The sequence below is a fragment of the Eptatretus burgeri genome, chromosome 16 (assembly GCF_056783735.1).
Source record: "Eptatretus burgeri isolate ZD-2024b chromosome 16, Ebu_testis_v1, whole genome shotgun sequence".
In the NCBI taxonomy this organism is placed as follows: domain Eukaryota; kingdom Metazoa; phylum Chordata; class Myxini; order Myxiniformes; family Myxinidae; genus Eptatretus; species Eptatretus burgeri.
Genome location: NC_140976.1, coordinates 62,427,772 through 62,449,215, shown reverse-complemented (window position 1 = coordinate 62,449,215; position 21,444 = coordinate 62,427,772). Strand labels below are relative to the sequence as shown.

Sequence of the window (21,444 nt, the reverse complement as noted above, 5' to 3'; positions counted from 1 at the left end):
AGCGCGGAGTCGGGGCGCCGCCGCCATTTTGCAGCTCATCACAAGACGGGTAGGCTATGCCCGGTCTCGCGCCCACAGACCACGTCTGCCCCCTTGTAGTTGAGGGTGGCCCCTTTTTCTTTTGCTTTTGAGTATATGTGTTGTCGGCGCCGTCTGTAAAGTAAAACTGTGTAAGTGTTGCCGTGTGCTCGCGTAGTCGGTAGTAGATCTGCATTGTGTTTCTTTTGTTACATTTGCTTTTGGTGCATAATTGTTGTAATTGTATATGTGTGCTTTCCGTTTGCTGCGGAATAAATGTGAATTGTGTTGAACTGGGTTCAACACTGGGTTCTGGGTTCACCTTCTCCCCTTCTCCCGATTCTGCTTCTTCTTCCTCTTAACTTCCTCCTCGTCTTCTTCCTCGATTTTTTTTTTTTTTTTTTTTTTTTTTACACTTCCATGACCTAATCTGTTGAACTCTCTCATACATTATTTTTAACAACAAAAACGATCTTATAATGCTTCATCTTCCTCTCACACATGTGGTACTCTTTACTGTTTCACAATGCACTACTCTTCTGCTATTTTAACAGACTCTCATTTCGAGCTCTCCTTCATTCCTTGCCTAAAAAATCCAACTATTACAGCGCTTCTTCTCTCCATGCTCTGAATTCGCCTTCATTGCACCCATCAAGAATTGTGTTAAATCGCATCTCTGACCTAAAACTTTTAAAAACCACAGTTTGCCATGGATGCTCGCTTTCCATCAAACATTCTTTTTTTCCAACTTCAGTGCCAACTCACCCCCCTCACCCCTCACTCTCACTCTCAAAGCAACCATCCCACTCTTCTCTATCCAAGCCCTCCTGTCACCTATCTCAAAAATCCCCCTCACCTTTCTCCCACCTTTCATCCCCCTCACTCTTCCTTCTCAAAGTTGCCCCCCTCTCATCCACCAACCTGCCTCCCTCCACTGCCCTCTCACCTCCATCTCTTCACTCCACCTCCTCAAATCCTCAACTGCCTTCTTCCTTGTCTCTTGTCCCCCCTCTCCCCCAGCACCACAGAGCCTTTTCTCCTCATTCGGCCCCCTCCCCTCGCTGTTCTGCAATACCCCACACTCATTCAGCAACCCTCCTTACCTGCCCCCCTCGTCCCTTGTCCTACCCTCCCCTCCCCTCCACCTCCTGCACCCAAAGCCTCCTCCCCTTCCTCTTCATTAAAAGTGTGGACCTCAAATATCCGGGGCCTTCGCTCAAACCTTTCAGATCTTTCCATACAGGTTGCCACTGACAAACCAGACATTATCTGCCTAACAGAAACTTTCCTCTCCCAAGACGTGTCTGACTCCCAAGTATCTCTCCCTGGCTACTCCCTCTTACGGTATGACAGACCTGAGCCTCGTCCTGGTGGAGGTGTTGCTCTCTTCATCAAAGACTCTATTCCTCACTCTCCATGCACTGCTCTCACTCCCCCACACCCCCAGGAATACCTCTGGCTTCGGCTTCCCCTCCACTCCCACCTATTGTTTATATGTGTACTGTACCGTCCACCGAACAGTGATGACTCCATCTACATCTCACTATCCGAAAACATGGACCATCTTCTATCTTCTCATCCAAACTCTCTCTTCCTCTTATGTGGTGACTTCAATTGTCATCACGCCAGTTGGCTAGGTGTGGGTACCTCTCTCACCTGCCATGGCACCTCAGCAAAAGCTTTCTGCGACTCATTGGGACTGACTCAATCGGTCAACTTCCCGACCCGGATCTCAACCAATGGTACTCAATCTCTTCTGGATCTGATTTTGACAAATTTCCCTGACAATATCTGCTGCTCTTCCTTCGCTCCAATTGGTTCTTCTGACCACGTCCTTGTTAAAGTGGACATCTCTCTGGCTGTTATCAGAGAACCACCTCACCGCCGTCGAGTCTGGCATTTCACTCAAGCCGACTGGCAGGGTCTCCGAGCAGCCATCAAACTTACAGACTGGTCTCCTATCACTACTTTCTCAAACATCAACTCATCCTGGGAATTCTTTCAAAGAAACTTGCTCTCCCTCATGCACAGATCTATCCCCTCTCGTGTTCAGTTGTCTTACCCTTCCTCCCGCCCTTGGTTTACTGAAGCTTGTGGCGAGGCAGTTGTCCTGAAACAACTTGCCTTTGCCTCATGGAAAGCAAACCCAACTGAGGGCAATCTCAGTTCTTTCCACAAAGCTCGGAACAAGTGTGTATCTACCCTCAGGAGAGCCAGAAAACAACATCTTTCTCATCTCAAGTCTGAACTCTCAAACCTCTCTCCCTCCTCAAAATCCTGGTGGCGTTTAATCAAATCTGTTTCTGGTGTATGTTCCCCCTCCATCCCCTCCCTTACCTCAAATGGCCGCACTGCTGATTCCACACGTGATAAAGCTGAATGTCTGAACTCGGTGTTTGCAGCTAAATCTTGTGTCCCAAACCCATCACTATCTCTACCCACTTTACCCAGTCGCACCCAACTGTCCCTGGACTCTGTATCCTTTTCTCCTGACAAGGTGGAGAGCTTGCTTTCAAACCTCGAGTCAGATTCTGCAACCGGTCCAGACGGCATCAGCCCACGTGTCCTCAAAGCCTGCTCTTCTGCTCTTGCTCACCCTCTCTCTGTTCTATTCACCCTCTCATTTGCCCAAGGTCATCTGCCATCTGCTTGGAAATCTGCTAACATCACTGCCCTGCATAAAAAGGTGCAAAAACAGATCCCTATAACTACAGACCAATCAGCCTTCTCCCAATCATCAGCAAGGTGATGGAATCCATCATCGCCTCAGATATGAAATCCTTCCTCTTCTCCAATGGCTTGATTTCCAATCATCAATTTGGTTTCAGACCAGGTCACTCTACCCTGGATATGCTGCTTCTGCTCTCCCATCAATGGATGGAGGTCCTCAATGCCAGACAGGAAATCCGAGCCGTATCCCTGGACATATCACGTGCTTTTGACACAGTCTGGCACCCTGCCCTACTCACCAAACTCTCTTCCCATGGTATTCAAGGCCATCTCCACTCATGGCTCGCAGACTTCCTCTCCTGTCGCAGTCAACGTGTGGCCCTAAATGGAGTTCTTTCATCCCCTCTTCCTGTGCAGGCTGGAGTTCCTCAAGGTAGCGTTCTGGGCCCTGTTCTTTTTCTGGTTTTCATCAATGATCTCTCGGACTCTCTGGAAAATCCTCTATTTCTCTTTGCCGATGACTCCACCCTCTGCCGTACCATCTGCCATCCCTCAGACCGGCAAGCAGCAGCTTCTTCACTCACTGCAGATCTGGATAAAATCACAAACTGGTCCAACACGTGGAACATGTCTTTCAATCCAGACAAATCTCACACTCTCACTATGTCTCTTCGAAAGGACCGTTTACAAAACCCCCCCATCCACTTTCTCAACAATCCTCTGGAAGAAGTCTTTTCTTTCAAGCTTCTAGGTCTCACTATCTGCCATGACCTTTCCTGGGAAAGTCACATTTCCAACCTCGCCTCAAAAGCCAGTCGCCGACTGGGAATCCTCCGTCGTGCTAAGTCCTTCCTCGGCCCTCTTGAGCTCCTGACCACTTACAAAGCTTTTGTCCGTAGCCTGATGGAGTACTGCTCTCCCCTCTGGGCTGGTGCTCCTGCCTCCCACCTTTCTCGGCTTCACGCTGTCGAAACCAGGGCATTTAAGATCATCGGCATCTCCCGCAATGAAGCTGAGTCTTTGGGCCTCTCACTCAATCACCGCAGGTTGGTCGGTGGTCTTTCTGTCTTCTACCGACTCCTCTCCAGCCTTGCCCCCTGCTCTCTCTGCGATTTGTCCCCACCACATTTCCACAGGGCGCTCAAGGTCCGCCAACAACCCCCTTCTGGTAAAACTACCAAAATCACGAATCACTGCTCATCTTCACTCTTTCATTCCTCTTTTTTCCCGCCTTTGGAATAAACTTCCTCACTCTATTCTTTCCCATTCTTCCCTCCAGGCTTTCAAAACAGCTGTTCACCACCACCTCTTATCTTCCCCCATCCAAATCCTCGATCTTTTCTACCCCCGATAATCCACCCAAGCCCACTTCCTTCATTTCTCCTACTTTCCTTCCTGAAAGTCCCTGAAATGTCCATCTTGTCTTCGCCATGTTCCCCGTTCCATCCCCATCCCTCTCCCTTCCACAGTTCACCTAATGTGTCTGTTCCCCACTGTTTTGTCCCTTCCACTCCCGCCCCTCTTGTCTCATGCCTCCTTGCTGTGAGTTGTGTGTTAGCTCTCATACGAGCCTCGACCAAGGTATACCAAAAAAAAAAATAAATAAATAAAAAAAAAAACTTTTTCCCGTTTCGCTTCGTCTTTTCTTTAATTGAATCTCCATCTTACTTCACGTAAAGGGTTGGTCATGGGCTAAATATGCCCAATAATTAATTGGAACCGTCGAGGTTGATGATAACACCGCTCGGTTATCCCGATAGTACGGAACGGGTCGCTTAAAGTGGCCCGTGTCCGAAGTCGACCTGCGGCGAGGTGCGATCGCCCGGTCTACCCTCCGTGTGGGTACTTAGGTAGGTCGAATTTGGCGAGCAACCCTATCCCACGCGGGGGGCTGATTGGCACGATCGTGGTGAGGCCGAAAGGCCCACCCGTGACTAGTTCCCGGCGTTAGTCCGAGAGGGTCACGACGGAATTGTCCGTCCGGTGGGCGACGTGCCGCGATTCGAGTTACGTGGCCGCTCGCATGCCGACGGGCGCGAATTCGCAACAAAATATATATATATATATATATATATATATATATATATATATATATATATATATATATATATATATATATATATATATATATATATATATATATATATATATATGTATATATACTGTGTAAGAAAAACTTTTCATTATTATTATTATTAATAGCTACAATCCCTAAATGAGTATCCATATCCATGAGCAAACCAATATTCATTCATGTTGTGAATGAGAAATTTCATTTTATGACTCATTGGAGAAGTATTAAATCTCAGTTAATTATTGTTTTTATTATTTAATTATTAATTGTGAAATATTTTTTTCTTCATCATATGGATCGGCCAGTGTAGCCTTAATGTGGCAGTGCCAAGTAGCACCGATAAATGCTGTTTGTCATGATTAGGAATTTTTAAAAATCAAAATAAAGCTTCTTCAATACACAACAGCACAGGAGGATACGGTCATCATTGGTTCGATATTTATTGGTGGAATGGTGGAAATAAATTATTTCCTTGTAATTGAAACCTCCAACCACAAGATCACGAGGGAGGTTCTCAGCCGAACACCAAGTTTGTTTTATTCAATATTTTTTTCTCTCTCAATTGTAAGATAATTTGTCCCGTGAACCGATGTCGAGTCGATTGACTGCACCGTTGTGTACCTTAGTTTTGTTGGCCATTTATATCGATTTGATGAGTTCTTTGCTTATTTATTGTTTTGTTCCACCCGGGCCAGACCTGCGGAAGAACTGCAGTTCGGCCTGCACAGAACGAAAGAGACCAAATGTGCAATTGTCCTCTCCAATACCAGCACGCTTCCTGTTGCTTTCAAGGTGAGGAAGAGACATTTCCACTTACTTGATTCGATGTTATTTCAATTTGTACTGTATAATGGAATCGATTTTGAACAGGTCGCATGAGAGAAGTTTCTGATGGTTTTATTTGCCTGCGACTCCGAAGGTGGACGGGGATTGTTTTCACTGCTGTTTGTCTCTGTCTGTCTGTCTGTCTGTCTGTCTGTCTGTCTGTCTGTCTGTGAGCAGGATAAGTCAAAGTTATGGATTTCGATGAAACTTGGCGGACAGGGTTGGGTGTGTGACGAGAATGAATTGATTTGATTTTGGTGAAGATCTGGACCCAGATCAGAGAAATTTATTTTTAATTAAAAAAAAAACTTTTAAAGTGATTCTTCACCACTAAGAGATGGGCCAAAAACGATATGTAGCATATTTCAAGATGATGTGGATGGATTCGGACTAAACTCGGTGGATGACTCGGGTATGTGATGAGAACAAGCTGATTACCTTCGCATTCTGCGAAAGGTTATGTATTGGTCGCTGTGTATTTATTTATTTATTTATTTATTTATTTATTTATTTATTTGTGAATATGTGTGTGTGTTTGTTTGTTATTCGCACAACTCAGAAAGTATTAAACCAAATCGCTTGAAATTTGGTGGGATGATGGGTTATTATCCAAGGAACATTTGATTAGATTTTGGGAGCGATCGGGTCAAAGGTCAAGGTCACGGAAAGGTCAAATTCGTATTTTTACCATAGCGCGGTCAATTTTGATCTAATTGGCATGCAACTGATGCCAAAATGTTCAGAATTCATTGCCCAATCTTGTGATGGGTGACATGACACAATTACGTCATTACCCTTGTTTTTAAAAGAAAATGTCCCAAATCCTGGCATTATAATCGGTACCAAAATATATGTTTGTGGGAGATGCCAATGATTATTTATTTGTTTGTTATTCGCATAACTTAAAAAGTATTAAACCGAATTGCATGAAATTTGGTGGGATGATTGGTTATTAGCCAAGGACCATTTGATTAGATTTTGGGAGCAATCGGGTCAAAGGTCAAGGTCAAGGTCATGAAAAGGTCAAAATCGTCTTTTTACCATATCGCGGTCAATTTTTATCCAATTTGCATGAAACTAATGCCAAAATGTTCAGAATTTAATGCTCAATCTTGTGATATGCAACTTGACACAATGACGTTGCCCTTACTCGCGGTTGGGGGTCAAAGGTCAGGGGGCTCACGACCTTGCAGATGTGCGTATTTTTATCATAACACAGTCAATTCTTATCCGATTCGTATGAAATCAGCACCAAAATGCTCCTTGTTCTGTTCCCCACACTCTTATGCCAAGAACAAAACAGTAGCGGCGGCGAAGGTATATGCTCTCTACGAGTGCCCGTTCTAGTTAGATTTTGGTTCAGGTGCAGATACAGATCCGGCTTATCAGTGGGATAAAAAAACACGTAAGCTGTTCACCTTGGCGGAGGTATGCGCTTGACCGAATGCCGTTCTAGTTTTTATTAGCTCACCTAGACTTTAGTCCGGTGAGTTTATGCAATCAAGCAGTGCCTGCCGGTGAGAGTAAGTGAGTAAGTGAGTGAGTGAGTGAGTCATTCAGTCCGTAAACACTTCAGTCATTATCGCATGAACCAAACACACAATTTTGATGAAACTTGGCCACAAGCTTCATATATCACACCTAACAAAGGTTTATTGTCCATCAAACTGCTCATTTAGGGGGTCTACGTGGGTGTGGGGGTGGGGTTAACCACCCAAAATAGGTATTTGCCCTCTTCTCCGAAATTACACACACAATTTCAGTGAAACTTAACCACAACCTTCATCATCCATGACGTATCAAAGTTTATCAACTGCAACAAAATCTGGGCTCATCAAAAGGGGTCTACCGGGGGGGTGGAGGTTTGACCACTCAAAATAGGAACTACACACAATTTTGATGAAACTTGACTGCAACATTCATCACCTGTTATGTACGAAAGTTTGTTCATGGCATTAAAAAACAATTCAGGGTCTAGAGAATCTAGGGGGTCTGTGGGGGATTTGACTGTTGCTCCTGATCCAGGTGAGCTTCAGGATGTGCAGTCCTACTTTTATGAAATACAATTTTTTTTTTTTTAACACAGTTATTGAGACTCTTTGAAGAGCAGAATGACAGGGGGCAAAGGGCCAGCCTACATATGAGACAAAGGGAAAATGGAGGAACAAGAACATGAGGGGAGGAGCTGCAGGTGAAATGGGGCATTGTGTTCAGCAGGTGCATCAGGCTCAGAGGGAGAATCGGTCGAGGCTGAGATTATAGTGACGGAAAGAGCTCAAGACAATATACTCGGGAAATGGTGCCAAGGACTAATGAAGACGGCAATGAATGACTGAAGGTTAGCATTCGGCTGATTTGGGGATGCAAACAAGGAAAGCTTTTCTAATGTAACCTGAAGGGCAGGGGTTGGTTGGAGTGGTGAGAGGGCAGGAGGAGAAAGACCGCAAGAGAGTTGGTTTAATAAAATAAATACTTCATCCTGATTACATTAAGGAAGAAGCAAACCCCTGAGTCTCAACTGCCCGTCGTGAGCAATGACAAGGAGGGCCTGGAGATGGGAAGTAGCAGCAATAGTCCACAGGGTGGAGCCATATTCCAAAACACTTCAGATTAAAGCCTTGCATGTCCATTGTAAGCTTTGGATGGCAGAGGAAGTACTTGGCCCTGTGACAAATTGCCAGATGGCAGCCGAGTTTGAATCTGGCTTGGAAATTTGATCAGCCTAAGACAGGTTATAGCAGATGGTGATGCATCGGAATTACAACACCTCCAGGAACTCCAGAGACTACTTGGATTCGGTGCATCATATATTGAAGGGTTTGTCGAAATAGACACACAATTGACGTCTTCGTTGAGTTATGAGATTAGAAAGTTTGAAGAGCCAATAGCAATAGCTAATAATAATTATAATAATAATAATCATCATCATCATCATAAAGAGGTGTAGATGTTGCTGTGAGACCAAAGGATACTTAACTGCAGCGAAGTTAATAGCGTGCCATCGCATATCCCTACGTTTCCCACCTAAAGCAAAGTTGAAAGATGGGGAAAAGTTCCACCAGGATTGACCTAATATCAAACGATGAGTTCAAATTTTTTTCCCCCCATTTTACCCCTGTGACCCTGAAGTCCCCACCACTTGGGGCTTTTTTTTTGGTGTCAAATCCAAAAAATCATCACACACCTTTGTGTCATGTGGTTATCATCACCACCAAGTTTGGTGAATTTCTGCCCAACCATTTAGGAGGAGATAGCATGACGGGCAGACAGACGGAGCTAATTACAGTATCCCCATGTGATATATATATATATATATATATATATATATATATATATATATATATATATATATATATATATATATATATATATATATATGAAGCCTGGTGTTGGCGCAGTGGTTAGGGCAGCGGCTTGGGATCCAAAAGGTCCTGAGTTCAAGCCCCGATGGGCCACTGAATTAATACAACAGGGGGTTGACTCAGCCTGTCATCCTTCCGAGGTCGGCGAATTGAGTACCAGTGTACTGGGCCGGTGTATACCCCGGTTAAAATAGGTGTACCATATCCCTATGTCGTAAGAGGCGACCAAGGTTGCGTCAGGAAGGGCATCCGGCGTAAAACATGTGCCAAATCACTATGCGGATCATACGGATGATCCGCTGTGGCGACCCCTAACGGGAGCAGCCGAAAAAAGAAGAAGAAGAAGAATATATATATATATATATATATATATATATATATATATATATATATATATATATATATATATATATATATATATATATATATTGTGACGTCCACGGGACTTGAACAGTCCCGCCAACATAGAATGAGCCGAAACGATGGAGGCGATTTATTTGTTTATAACCCAAACATGGCGGTCCTAATCGCTCTACCGCAAACGGGACGAGGAAGGTGGCACGAGTCACTTTTCACTGAGTTGATGATGTTTATTTGTTTTTTTTATAATTACCAGAAATAACAAGACTCGGCAAGAAGAGGGATCCGGGGCGATTCGATGGGATGGTGTGGGATCGGGCGTGGGGAAAAACACAGACAATTCCAATGAATATACAGTTCTCAATCCCTCTAAGGTGCCAAGCAGACACACACACACACACACACACACACACACACACACACACACACACACACACACACACACACACACACACACACACACACACACACACACACACACACACACAACGTAGCTATCTCTGGTGGTCAGGCTGGACCGTGGTGTGGACGCAACTGTCCCTGGATCGGCGCCGGACGAGCCGGCCTTGCTCTCGCCAGGGGGGGGGGGGGGCAGGAGAAACCGTGGTGCTGTCGACCTCCTGGTCCTGGCCCAAGTCCGCTCACAGCCGCCAGGGAACCAGTTCTGGCGCCAAGCCGCGAGCAGGAGAGGGAGCCACGTTCGCCCACCCCCTGTACTTCGAGTCAGCAGAACCCCAGAGCCAACCAAAACGAGGCACAGCAACCAGGACGCTCTCTGCCGCCACAGGTTCCACACCAAAAAAACACGAGCATTCTGGTTGTAATCTTCTTCTTCCTCCTTTTCGACCCCGAACAGAACCTTTTTATCCTTCGTCCTCGTCACTCCCAATCGAGCCATTTATTGGCCCACTGCCATCGCCTTCCGCCAATCGTGATCACGGGGCGGAGCCATCCTCTGCACTGTCCTGTGACGTCACGGCCAATCTCCAGAGAATACCAAAAGGGGTTTACGCAGACACACTTACCCTATCCCGTGTCCCTATCTAATTACGTGACATTTATCATTTCCCCCTTGAAGAAATGAACATTTACTAGACAACTTATCACCACTGAATTACTACTTATTACATCGAGATCCTGGTAAACTCGAACAGCATGGCATACCTAATTAAACATCCTAATTACCCTTTGAATGCATACCCCCCCCCCCTCAAACGTAACAATATATATATATATTTTTTTTTTTCAACGTTTGGATAACGAATATTACTGAAGTGCGTTAAGTGTATCAGAAATCGAGCTCGAAAGAGGGGGAAGTATTTTTTGTCTGCATTTATTTAATACGTGATGAATATGAATAAGTATACTTGGCTTTCTTGTTTTGTCTTTTCGGTTAAAGAGCTTTTACCCTGATGTGATCCTCACGATGATGACCACCGTTACGTAGAGCTGAGAGTTGTTGATGCCGTTGATGAATTCGAAATTCCTGACTGTTTGTGTCGTCCGACGTCCCTGTGCCTCCAGGTAAAAACCACATCCCCAGAGAAGTACCGCGTTAAGCCAAGTAGTGGTTGCATCGATTGCAGTCAGTCTGTGGATATTCTTCTGACATTGCTGTCGGGTATGTACATTTTGTTCAGTCTTGTTGATCGCTCCCTGGTAGGCAATTATTCCCACTTGATGTCACTTTACACGACTGACGGTAACAAAGGCACACCGCAGCATAACTACTGGGAGGGGTTTGCTGAGCCCGCGGGAGGAGGTTTCAGGTTGGACGGGTTGTTTTGAGCAATTTGAAAGGATGTAGTCCCTTCATGGGATACTTTTTGCCGGTCCTGCTGGAATAGTGAGCAGCGAGGCATTGCCCAGCATGTGTACGCTCTTGTAAGGTCTGTGTGTGTGACTGAGATGGTAGATATAAGCTAGCCCTGTAATAGAATACGACCCTATTTTACATATCCACAGGGTCGGTGAAATCTGCGAGAAGTCAAAAAACATCCAACACAAATTTTTTTGGGGGGATGGATATTAATCTGGGTGCCGACTCTTCATGACGGACATATCACCGGCACCCCAAACAAATTGCTGCAAATCCCTGATACCCCCGATGGAACATCAGGCCTGGCCAGCCAGTTCGTGAAAGACGGGCCAAAAGCTTTCCCAGGCTGCCCCCACGAGGTGGGAACAATTGATGCTGATAAATAAGTGAACGTAGTGGTCGTGTCGCTATGCCATCTCAATCGACTATAAATTTGGAACAAAAATACAAAGGACACCAAAATATTGTGGGGATAAATATAATTTCAGAGCTGAAATTGTTTCCTGCCCTCGTGTCGTCGTTTGGGGTTGTGGAAACAACATTTGTATTTGCTTGGACACTGAGTTTGATCAAGTGTCGTTCTGATAAAAAAAAAAATGTACACGTGTGGCTTGCAAGTCTCGCTCGGGACATGAAATCGATGTCCTTACCTCATTGACTCGCAGTGTTGTCACTGTAGAAAAACACGTAATTGGGATCGCGTGGAGGATCGCATGACTTATTTCATCAGATATTGACATTTGTCTTCACTTGATGATACTCCTTGTCCTTGTTCTTGAGCAGCACTGGGTGGGTGCTCCACTGCCAGAATTTGATTTTCCGGACATTTTTTACAACTTGTCATTTGGCGTTGCAACCCTCCTTGCATCAAACTGTGACTCCTGTCATGCTCGGTCTCTCTCTGATGGCACTCCTTTCGTAGCTTTGACGTCATTGGCATCCTCGATTCTAATTGGCTGTGGTGTAACTGATAGAAAAATTAGATGACGTGCAACGTTGAAAGTAAATCATCTCTGTCGGTGTTGTCATGAGTTAGGCTGGCGAATACGCTCACCTGGCCGAGCTAAATTTGCGGCAAGTTTTAGGTGTCGTAAAGATGATGCTTTTGTGATTGCCATGTGCAGGGCCTTAACTCCATAGTTGTAAATGGAAAGCTGGGAGTCCATCAATGACTTCAAGTTCCTTCTGTCACACTTTGAATGCTGATTTTGTTTTAGCATTTATAGGACGTCGGCTGGCAGGATGGCCTTCAGGTACACACGCTCATCTCCGAGTCATCTCGCCTGGGTTTGAATCTCGACCCAGCTAAAAACTGTAATCCTGGTGTCTCGCAGGGCAGGGCGAGGCATCGGTGCGTGTGTCGTCCCTCGGACGGACGTTAACCGGGCGGCCTGTCTGCCGACATTAGTTGGTGCACGTTAAAGGTCCCACGGTGTGCTTCGCGAAGAGTATTTGAGGAGTTGCCGGCACACTGAACAAATTAAAAATTCCTGCGCTGACTTCCTGTTTTGGAGTAGCGACTCATCCAGGATTGTAACCCGTAACCCAGCCAAAAAATCTGCTTCAGGAGCACCGACGCTCTGTACAGAGCATGGCACATGATCTGATTTGCAGTATAATTCCATTCTCGAGAATAGAAAAGAATGCATCATGTTGAGGGAGGCCTTTGTCATGCAGTGAACTGACATAGGACAGCCAAGTCGAGTAACTTCCAGTGTCGAGTTTTCCTTTATCTTGATCACCCCAGGATTTGAAGCAGCCACACAAGATAAATTCCAGGTGATTGCGGCCGAGGTGAGACCTGACAGTCCTTTGGCTTCAGGCCCAGATGCTGCTCTTTTTTGGAAAAGTGTCCCCCGGGCTGCCATGATGGAACACAGGTTGGTACATCCTCGAGTGGGGAAAATGTCCATGTGCTGCATTTCATTTTTTTTTCTTCCACAACATTGCTTCATCATCATCAGCCGTGCATCTGTTCACACGGTACAAACCGTACCTTTGACATTGAAAATATTGATCAAATCTGCTGCTGTCGTAGGAAGTGTGTAAACGAGTAAACCTCTGGGTTTCATGGAGAACTGTTTGTACGATATGTTCATGTATTCATCGCGCATTGCATTCTGGGTCGACCGAATGTTTAAAAAAAAAAGTTTATAAATGACTATTAGAAATCTTTGTTTTTGTTTTTGTATTCCTTGCTCTTTATTGTGACTTAAATTTCTCTTAAATTCCGGATCCCCCCTCCCCCACCCCACCTCTCGTTTTTAATTTTCATTATTTAAGGTTGACAGTTATGGTTACTCCTGTTTTTGTCAGGATGTTGCAGAGGTAGCGTACTGACCTCTGAGCTGTCCTCTGGGTTCGATTCTCAACCCGACTATAAACTGTCTGATCGGGCGTTACATCGCAAAGGGTGCCGTCCCTTGAATAGACGTTTATCTGGATGTCCAATCTGCTCGCATTAATGTCACTGGTCAACACGATTTCTCTTGCATGGGGTTTTTCAACGGATTCTAGCTCACTTTTGGGTGCTGAATCCAAATCTGTCATTAGTTTTTCCCCATCACATCAGGTTTTTGAACAATGAAAAAAATCATTATTTTTGAGAAAACAGCAATTTTACACTCGAAGTTGAAAAACACTGTTGCATTAGAAGATCGATAGATGCAAAAATGTTGACAATGAAAGGTACCTACTTCAATTACAATATTTAATCATGCTTGAACATATAATCCATGCTTGCTTGCACATATTTTTACGCATTTTCTCATTATTTTTAATGTATGAAAAGTTTACAAATTTCACTAAACTAAGTTAAATATATAGGCGGGAAAAGTTCCCCTTAACATGGTATACATCACTTAAATACAAGGCATCACTCAAGGCATCCTTGAGACCATGATCTCAGAGTTTCGACACAAGTCGTGCATACTTTATGAGGGGCCCAGTTTTTGTCCTGGTCTCCAAGCGGTACTTTAAAGTAGGCACGGTACACTCTCTTGACGAATGTAGTGATGTTGCGTCTTTGAGGCGCTAAAGTGAAGCATCCACAGATATAGCAGAAGATATCTGGGTCGTTACAGCACTATCTTCTCTTTGAAGGTGTAGACATAGCTAGCTTACAGTGTAAGGTACCAGGTACCGGTATAAACAACCCCACTGAGTCAGCTGTGCCCGCCCACTGAGAATTGTGTAATACAGTAATGCTCGCGTCTCGCGAGATTAGGTGGAGTCTTAACAGCGGATTAGGTAGTCTTCACAGCTGCAAATCACAAATACGTCATAGGCGTAAACTACTGATGCATGCGTTGATTCTTTTAAGAGAATCGGACAATAACTCCACTTTGCTCATGGCAGGCTGTTTACCATAGGGGCTGTTTACATCTACGGGTACTCTGAATAATCAAGCTTTTGCTGTTTTATCCCCACCAAGATTTCCAGACTGGATGGTCAACTTTTGTAAAAATCCATGAATATGGAGCATACAGATAGCACAAAAAGTTGATGTGATAGAGAAACTCTGTGCTCAGATTTGGATTCAGCAGCCCAAAATTAGCCAAAAACAGTTTCCAAGGTCCATGCAAGAAAAAAAAAACATATTTTTGTCGACAAGTGAATTATCGGTGGACATTAAATAACCCACCATTGTCTTTTGCGAGGAGTTTGACGGGTTATTCCTGGCATGCGGAACAAATTCCAAATTCCCGAACTTCATTTGAACGTCAGGCCTGGTTGACCGATTCGTGAAACTTTTTTCTTCCTCTTTTTTTTTTTTTTTCTTTTCTTTTCTTCCATGAAAATGACTCTTATAATAGTGAGGCTATGGAGAGGAAAAAGGCAACGCACAAACTGAGAGAGAGGGGCAACAATCGGGGCAATGAACAGGAAAAGAGGAAGGGGAGGAAACGCAGCACTCGGCCCGGAGGAAGCCCACGAGTACGCAGCCTGGTCAAGGACACACAAAAGCACACGTGATGGCATTCAACAAGATGCACTGATACTGCCGCATTTGCAGCCCCGATCCAACCGCATGACTGTGGCTGAGGTGCAAACTGCAAGTATCAGAGCAGCCAGCTATGTGGATAGCCAGCTTAAGGTCAAATCGAACATGGGGCAACCCGATCGGTGGTTCCTCGTGTGAACGAGTGTGTCTGAACATGCTCGTTATCAGAATTACAATTAACCTAATTTTATCCCTCAGGGATTATCCAACATAACAAAACTGTTCAAATAAGATGCCACACACAAGACCAGTCTTCTTCTCTTTTTGTCTTTGCACCACCTCCTCAACATCAGACGCTCCTGGAAGTTATAGTTCCCCAGCGCATTGCACTCCCCTCGGGGGCACGCCGGCCCACCCCGTCGCGGTGACCGATCGTGCCACTCCACACATCCGTCAGCAACCACTCACATCTGTCTTGGGCGTGCCTGCTGGAGAAGAGGTCAGCGCCCACCTGCACATGCACACGCGAAGCCGATTTGAGGCCTGTCATCCTCATGCTGTTCCTACCAATTGTACTCGTATGTGGGAAGTCGGGCAACACCAATCACAAGCCACCATCCGGCGGCCTTGACACGGAGGCCCATGAGCCGACGTGAAGGTTGCCATGACGCCCCTCAAGTCAGACCGGACCCTAGCCAATTCCAGACAAGGGGAATACAGGACGAAACACCCTTTACCTGTCTACCCACGACATTTGAAAACACCGTCCCGCCAGCGGAGGTACAGTGGATACTAAACAGGCACTTGATCCTCAATACAGTGGTAAAATGCTCTTTCCTTAATCGTGAATGTGGAACAGGCGAAGGCCTTATTTCTACCTCTGCCACCAACCCCCCATCCGCCCCACCCATGAACATAACAAAACATTAAATCATCAAACTAACACCAACAATTAACAAGACAATTCTGGAACAGGTATCCTCAGATTTTGGAGATGGCTTTTCAGAGTAGAGAAGTTGGCATGTGGATGTGAAGGAACCTGGTGGGTTATTATTGTTTTCTGATTTTTGGAATCAAATGGTCTGCTGCCAACCCCACCACAACATGGGAATGATGAGTCCTGAAAGAAGCAATAGTTATGGCTCCTGCAAGGGCCTGGATGCGGCTCGTATGTCCTCATTTTGCTTGGATACGGCTCCCATGAGTAAAGTAAGGCACCAAGTGCAGCATTTACGTCTCTTACGATTATTATCTCCGCCACCGAAGGCGGACGGAGGTTATGTATTCATCCTTGTTGTCTTTCTCTGTCTGTGAGCGGGATATCTCAAAAGGTTATGGACGGATTTGGACAAAATTGCTGGACAGGTTGGGTGTGTGACGAGGATGAATCGATTTGAGTTTGGTCCAGATCCAGATACGAGAATTTTTATTTTAATGTGATTATTCACCATTGATAAGTGTGGCCAAAAAACGATAAACAACACGACGTCTCAATAAGTTATGGACAGATTATGACAAAACTTGGTGGATGGTTGAGTCGTTCACAAGAACAAGTCAATTTGATTGTTGGTTCGGGTCCGGATCTAGATCCGGCCTATCAATGGGATACAAAACATAAACTTCAGCCTGGCGGAGGTATGTGCCCTACCGAATGCCGTTCTAGTTGTTACGAGTACTTGTGCAATGAATATTACAGCCATGCCATGCTATGATATTTATCAATCGCACTCCTCCGCAGACTTCGGTGCCAGGTGGTTGACGACTTTTCAAAAACTGAAACGTCTAAAGAAAACGGCGATGCCACGTCGAACAATCTCACCAGCAAGGTAAGTGCAATTCGGGAGCAGCTTTATGAAAAAGTTGTTGTTTGAAGGTTCTTAGTACATTTAACCACTGATCTGTGCCAGGTGGTCGACACCAACTCATCCTTTCGGAGGCGAGACTTTGAAAATAGTTTTGATTGGTGAGCTGTTGAATGGTGCTGAAGGTGAGCTTGTTGATGATCCCTCTTCTCCGACAGGTGAATTCGCTGGTGTTTTCATCTCGGGAAATGGAGCTTCAGATAACTCGTTGCTTGATCTACCAAAAAATCACTGCACTACTACTCGTCTTCACATTCCTGCTTCTCTTGTCTATGTACATTTCTTCACCGGCATCTTCTTGTGGACATCGTCACAATGCCAGAAGCTAACTCGAGAAGATAAATTTTTATAAACTAGAATCTTTTCTGAATGTATTTTTCTTCCTTGACCCACCACCAGATTAATTATTTGCTCTGTTCTGTGAATGTAAGGAGTTGAAAGGGAGTCCATGAATAGCTTTTTGTCAAGTTGTTCAGTGATGTTTTCATACCTATTCGTTGAGCGTCTTTGTATAAATTGGGGCATTAGATGAACTATCTACAGGGTGTGTGTGCGTGTGCGCGTGCATTTCCTTCCTCCTTTGGGGTTGGCTTGGAGGGAAACGGTTTTGGTGTCTCAACACTTTCAGGAACTGACTGACCAGGCCTGATGTTCAACTGTCAGAAACTTGGAATTTGGCCAGGGTTCCAGCAACAACCCTCCCACTCTTTGCAAAAGATACCGTGAAATCTTTCAGGTGCTTGCAGACGGGTCCTCTCTGGCTCCAGTGTGTGTGTGTGTGTGCTGTATAAGGAGATGATAAAGTTCTCCCACCTGGAACACGATGACATACATGATTGGAGCCCCAGAATGGCCTCTTGCAGTGCAAATCGGCTGACATCAAATACTGTCACCCAGATCGGAGAATGTATGCATCTTCATAAAACTCCCGACTGTGAAATATAACTGATACCTCCTGATTGTGATTGATGGGGCAGAAGACAGTGTCCACGTGGCACATGGCACTTGTTGGTCCCAAATTGCGCAGCAATAGCTGTCATGGCGACTCGAGATGCTGTCCTCACCGATCACAGCTGGAGGTGCATCATTATCTAATTACATATAAATATATATACAGCTCTGGAAAAAAAGAGACCACTCCAAAACATTTTAAAATCAGCATCTCTGCATGTATGGCAGCCATCCCATTCTAGTGTCGGTTGAATTCCAACACAGGCACACCTCATTCTACTTGGTGAGGTACTGATTAGGTGATCACATGAACCGAATCTTATTTAACAAGGAAAAGTATAAAAACCACTGCTGTGGTCATCACTATCCTCTTGCAATAGGACCAGCTGGATGGCAAAAACAGTGCTTGTCGTACCTCAAAAGCAATTGGAATCAAAAAAAAATAACTATTGACCATGCCAAAAGAATTGAAAAGAAAAGTTTTGAGTGAGGAAAAGAAGGGTTCAATTTTGGCTTTACTGGCAGAGGGATACAGTGAGCGTCACGTTGCTTCCATCCTTAAAATTTCAAAGACTGCGGTTCATAAGAACAAGGTCAAGCAGCAGACATTGGGGACAACAAAGCTACAGACTGGCAGAGGGTGAAAACGACTTTCCACTGACCGGGATGACCTCCAACTCATTTGAATGTCACTCAACAACCGTAGGATGACATCAAGTGACCTACAAAAAGAATGACAAATGGCAGCTGGGGTGAAGTGCACGGTGAGGACGGTTCGAAACAGGCTCCTGGGGCAGGGCTGAAGTCGTGCAAAGCTAGAAAAAAGCCCTTCATCAATGAGAAGCAAAGAAGAGCCAGGCTGAGGTTTGCAAAAGACCATAAGGATTGGACTGTAGAGGACTGGAGTAAGGTCATCTTCTCTGATGAGTCCATTTTTCAGCTTTGCCCAACACCTGGTCTTCTAATGGTGAGACGGAGACCTGGAGAGGCCTACAGGCCACAGGGTCTCACACCCACTGTGAAATTTGGTGGAGGATCGGTGATGATCTGGGAGTGCTTCAGCAAGGCTGGAATCGGGCAGATTTGTCTTTGTGAAGGACTCATGAATCAAGCCACATACAAGATTGTCCTAGAAGAACACTTTCTGCTCTGACAATGTTCCCTGACAATGCTCTGACAATGTTTCTTTCTGCTCTGACAATGTTCCCAACTCTGAGGATTGGTTTTTCAGGCAGGACAATGCTCCGTGCCACACAGCCAGGTCAATCAAGGTGTGGATGGAGGACCATCAGATCAAGACCGTCATGGCCAGCCCAATCTCCAGACCTGAACCCCATTGAAAACCTCTGGAATGTGATCAAGAGGAAGATGGATGGTCACAAGCCATCAAACAAAGCCGAGCTGCTTGAATTTTTGCGCCAGGAGTGGCATAAAGTCACCCAACAGCAATGTGAAAGACTGGTGGAGAGCATGCCAAGACGCATGAAAGCTGTGATTGAAAATGAGGGTTATTCCACAAAATATTGATTTCTGAACTCTTCCTAAGTTAAAACATTAGTATTGTGTTGTTTAAAAATGAATATGAACTTGTTTTGTTTGTATTATTTGAAGTCTGAAAACACTGAATCTTTGTTGTTATTTTGACCAGTTGTCATTTTCTGCAAATAAATGCTCTAAATGACAATATTTTTATTCGGAATTTGGGAGAAATGTTGTCAGGAGTTAAGAGAATAAAACAAAAATGTTCATTTTACTCAAACACATACCTATAAATAGTAAAACCAGAAAAACTAATGATTTTGCAGTGGTCTCTTCTTTTTTTCCAGAGCGATATATATATATATATATATATATATATATATATATATATATATATATATATATATATATATATATATATATATATATATATATATATATAATTCATCAACAGCCCACATTTATTTCAATCTGGTGGGGTTGACCGGTGTTCATTTTTAGCAAAGTCTTCCATGAGCCAGCAAGACTGATTTGACTGAAGGTGACAGGAATTTTGTAATTTGTTCAAGAATCAGCAATAACTCTCCTAATCTTCACGAAGGATACCGTGGGATTTTTAACACCCACAAATGAATGCCGGCAGACAAGGTTCTGAGGGTAACATCCCTGAGAGGGATAGGGATGGCATTGACAGACTTGTCACCCAACATGTGAAACGCCAGTGTGAGTGTTGGTGGCTGGGTCAGGATTCAAACCAAGACAGAGCACACACTTCCAAGCTATCTTGCCAACAATACACACGCGCACACACATAGTGGACAAGAAAATAAAACATCAATGTAAAGCCACCACGTTCGATCTGTATGCGCTGTAGTGTGGGGGTCCACCAGCGTCTGGGATTCTGCAGGAGGGATGCGGCATCATTCTTCCGCGAGAAAGTCAATCAACTCACACCTGTTTGATGGAGGTGGAAAAGGCTGTCTCAGGCGTCGATCCGGGATTTCCCATAAATGTTCGATTCAGTTCAGATCCGGTGATTGAGATGGTCATGACATGGATAACATCGGCGTTGAACTCATCAAACCATTTGGGCGACCACACGTCATATTCTATGGATGGGAGTGGGGGGAGGGGGGGTCTCCTCTTGCATCTATGCTATCGCCATAATTATCCGTAACCAGTCTTGTGCAGCATCTTTGTACATGACCCGAAGCATCCTGGGACGTTATTTGCTTTACTAACACATGGGCCACACCTGTGTGTAAGCCAGGACTTGGTTTCCCCCATTTACCCGGATGTATCCCCCTTTGTTTTGTTTTTTTGTCCAATATAAATATATAATATAAACATGATGGTACGTAGTATTTTGTTGTACATAGTGTTTATTAATATTAAATAAAAGTTGGTGACCAATGCTTGGGTTTGTGTTTTTTGTTGTTTATTTATTTATACAGTACAAGTTTGTCCTTCATGCACTCTCCTCCTCACCTTGTTTCCTCCTTCATGCACTCTCCTCCTCACCTTGTTTCCTCCTTCATGCACTCTCCTCCTCACCTTGTTTCCTCCTTCATGCACTCTCCTCCTTCATGCACTCTCCTCCTCACCTGGTTTCCTCCTTCATGCACTCTCCTCCTCACCTTGTTTCCTCCTTCATGCACTCTCCTCCTTCATGCACTCTCCTCCTCACCTGGTTTCCTCCTTCATGCACTCTCCTCCTTCATGCACTCTCCTCCTCACCTGGTTTCCTCCTTCATGCACTCTCCTCCTCACCTGGTTTCCTCCTTCATGCACTCTCCTCCTCACCTGGTTTCCTCCTTCATGCACTCTCCTCCTCACCTGGTTTCCTCCTTCATGCACTCTCCTCCTCACCTGGTTTCCTCCTTCATGCACTCTCCTCCTCACCTGGTTTCCTCCTTCATGCACTCTCCTCCTCACCTCGTTTCTTCCTTCATGCACTCTCCTCCTCACCTCGTTTCCTCCTTCATGCACTCTCCTCCTCACCTGGTTTCCTCCTTCATGCACTCTCCTCCTCACCTGGTTTCCTCCTTCATGCACTCTCCTCCTCACCTGGTTTCCTCCTT

At 44.9% G+C, this 21,444-nt stretch overlaps 1 protein-coding gene across 2 annotated transcripts in view; it reads left to right on the top strand.

Annotated features, from left to right (window-relative positions):
• MOSPD2 (motile sperm domain containing 2) overlaps positions 1 to 20,778 on the top strand; it is a 58,397-nt gene extending 37,619 nt beyond the window's left edge. For both annotated transcript variants that reach the window (XM_085859936.1, XM_085859935.1), the window contains 5 exons: positions 5,458 to 5,554; positions 10,834 to 10,930; positions 12,876 to 13,008; positions 16,810 to 16,897; positions 17,092 to 20,778. In XM_085859936.1, coding sequence (XP_085716062.1) covers positions 5,458 to 5,554; positions 10,834 to 10,930; positions 12,876 to 13,008; positions 16,810 to 16,897; positions 17,092 to 17,262 — 586 coding nt within the window. In that variant the 3' untranslated portion in view covers positions 17,263 to 20,778. The remainder of the gene's footprint in view (positions 1 to 5,457; positions 5,555 to 10,833; positions 10,931 to 12,875; positions 13,009 to 16,809; positions 16,898 to 17,091) is intronic.
• The last annotated feature ends 666 nt before the right edge of the window (positions 20,779 to 21,444 follow it).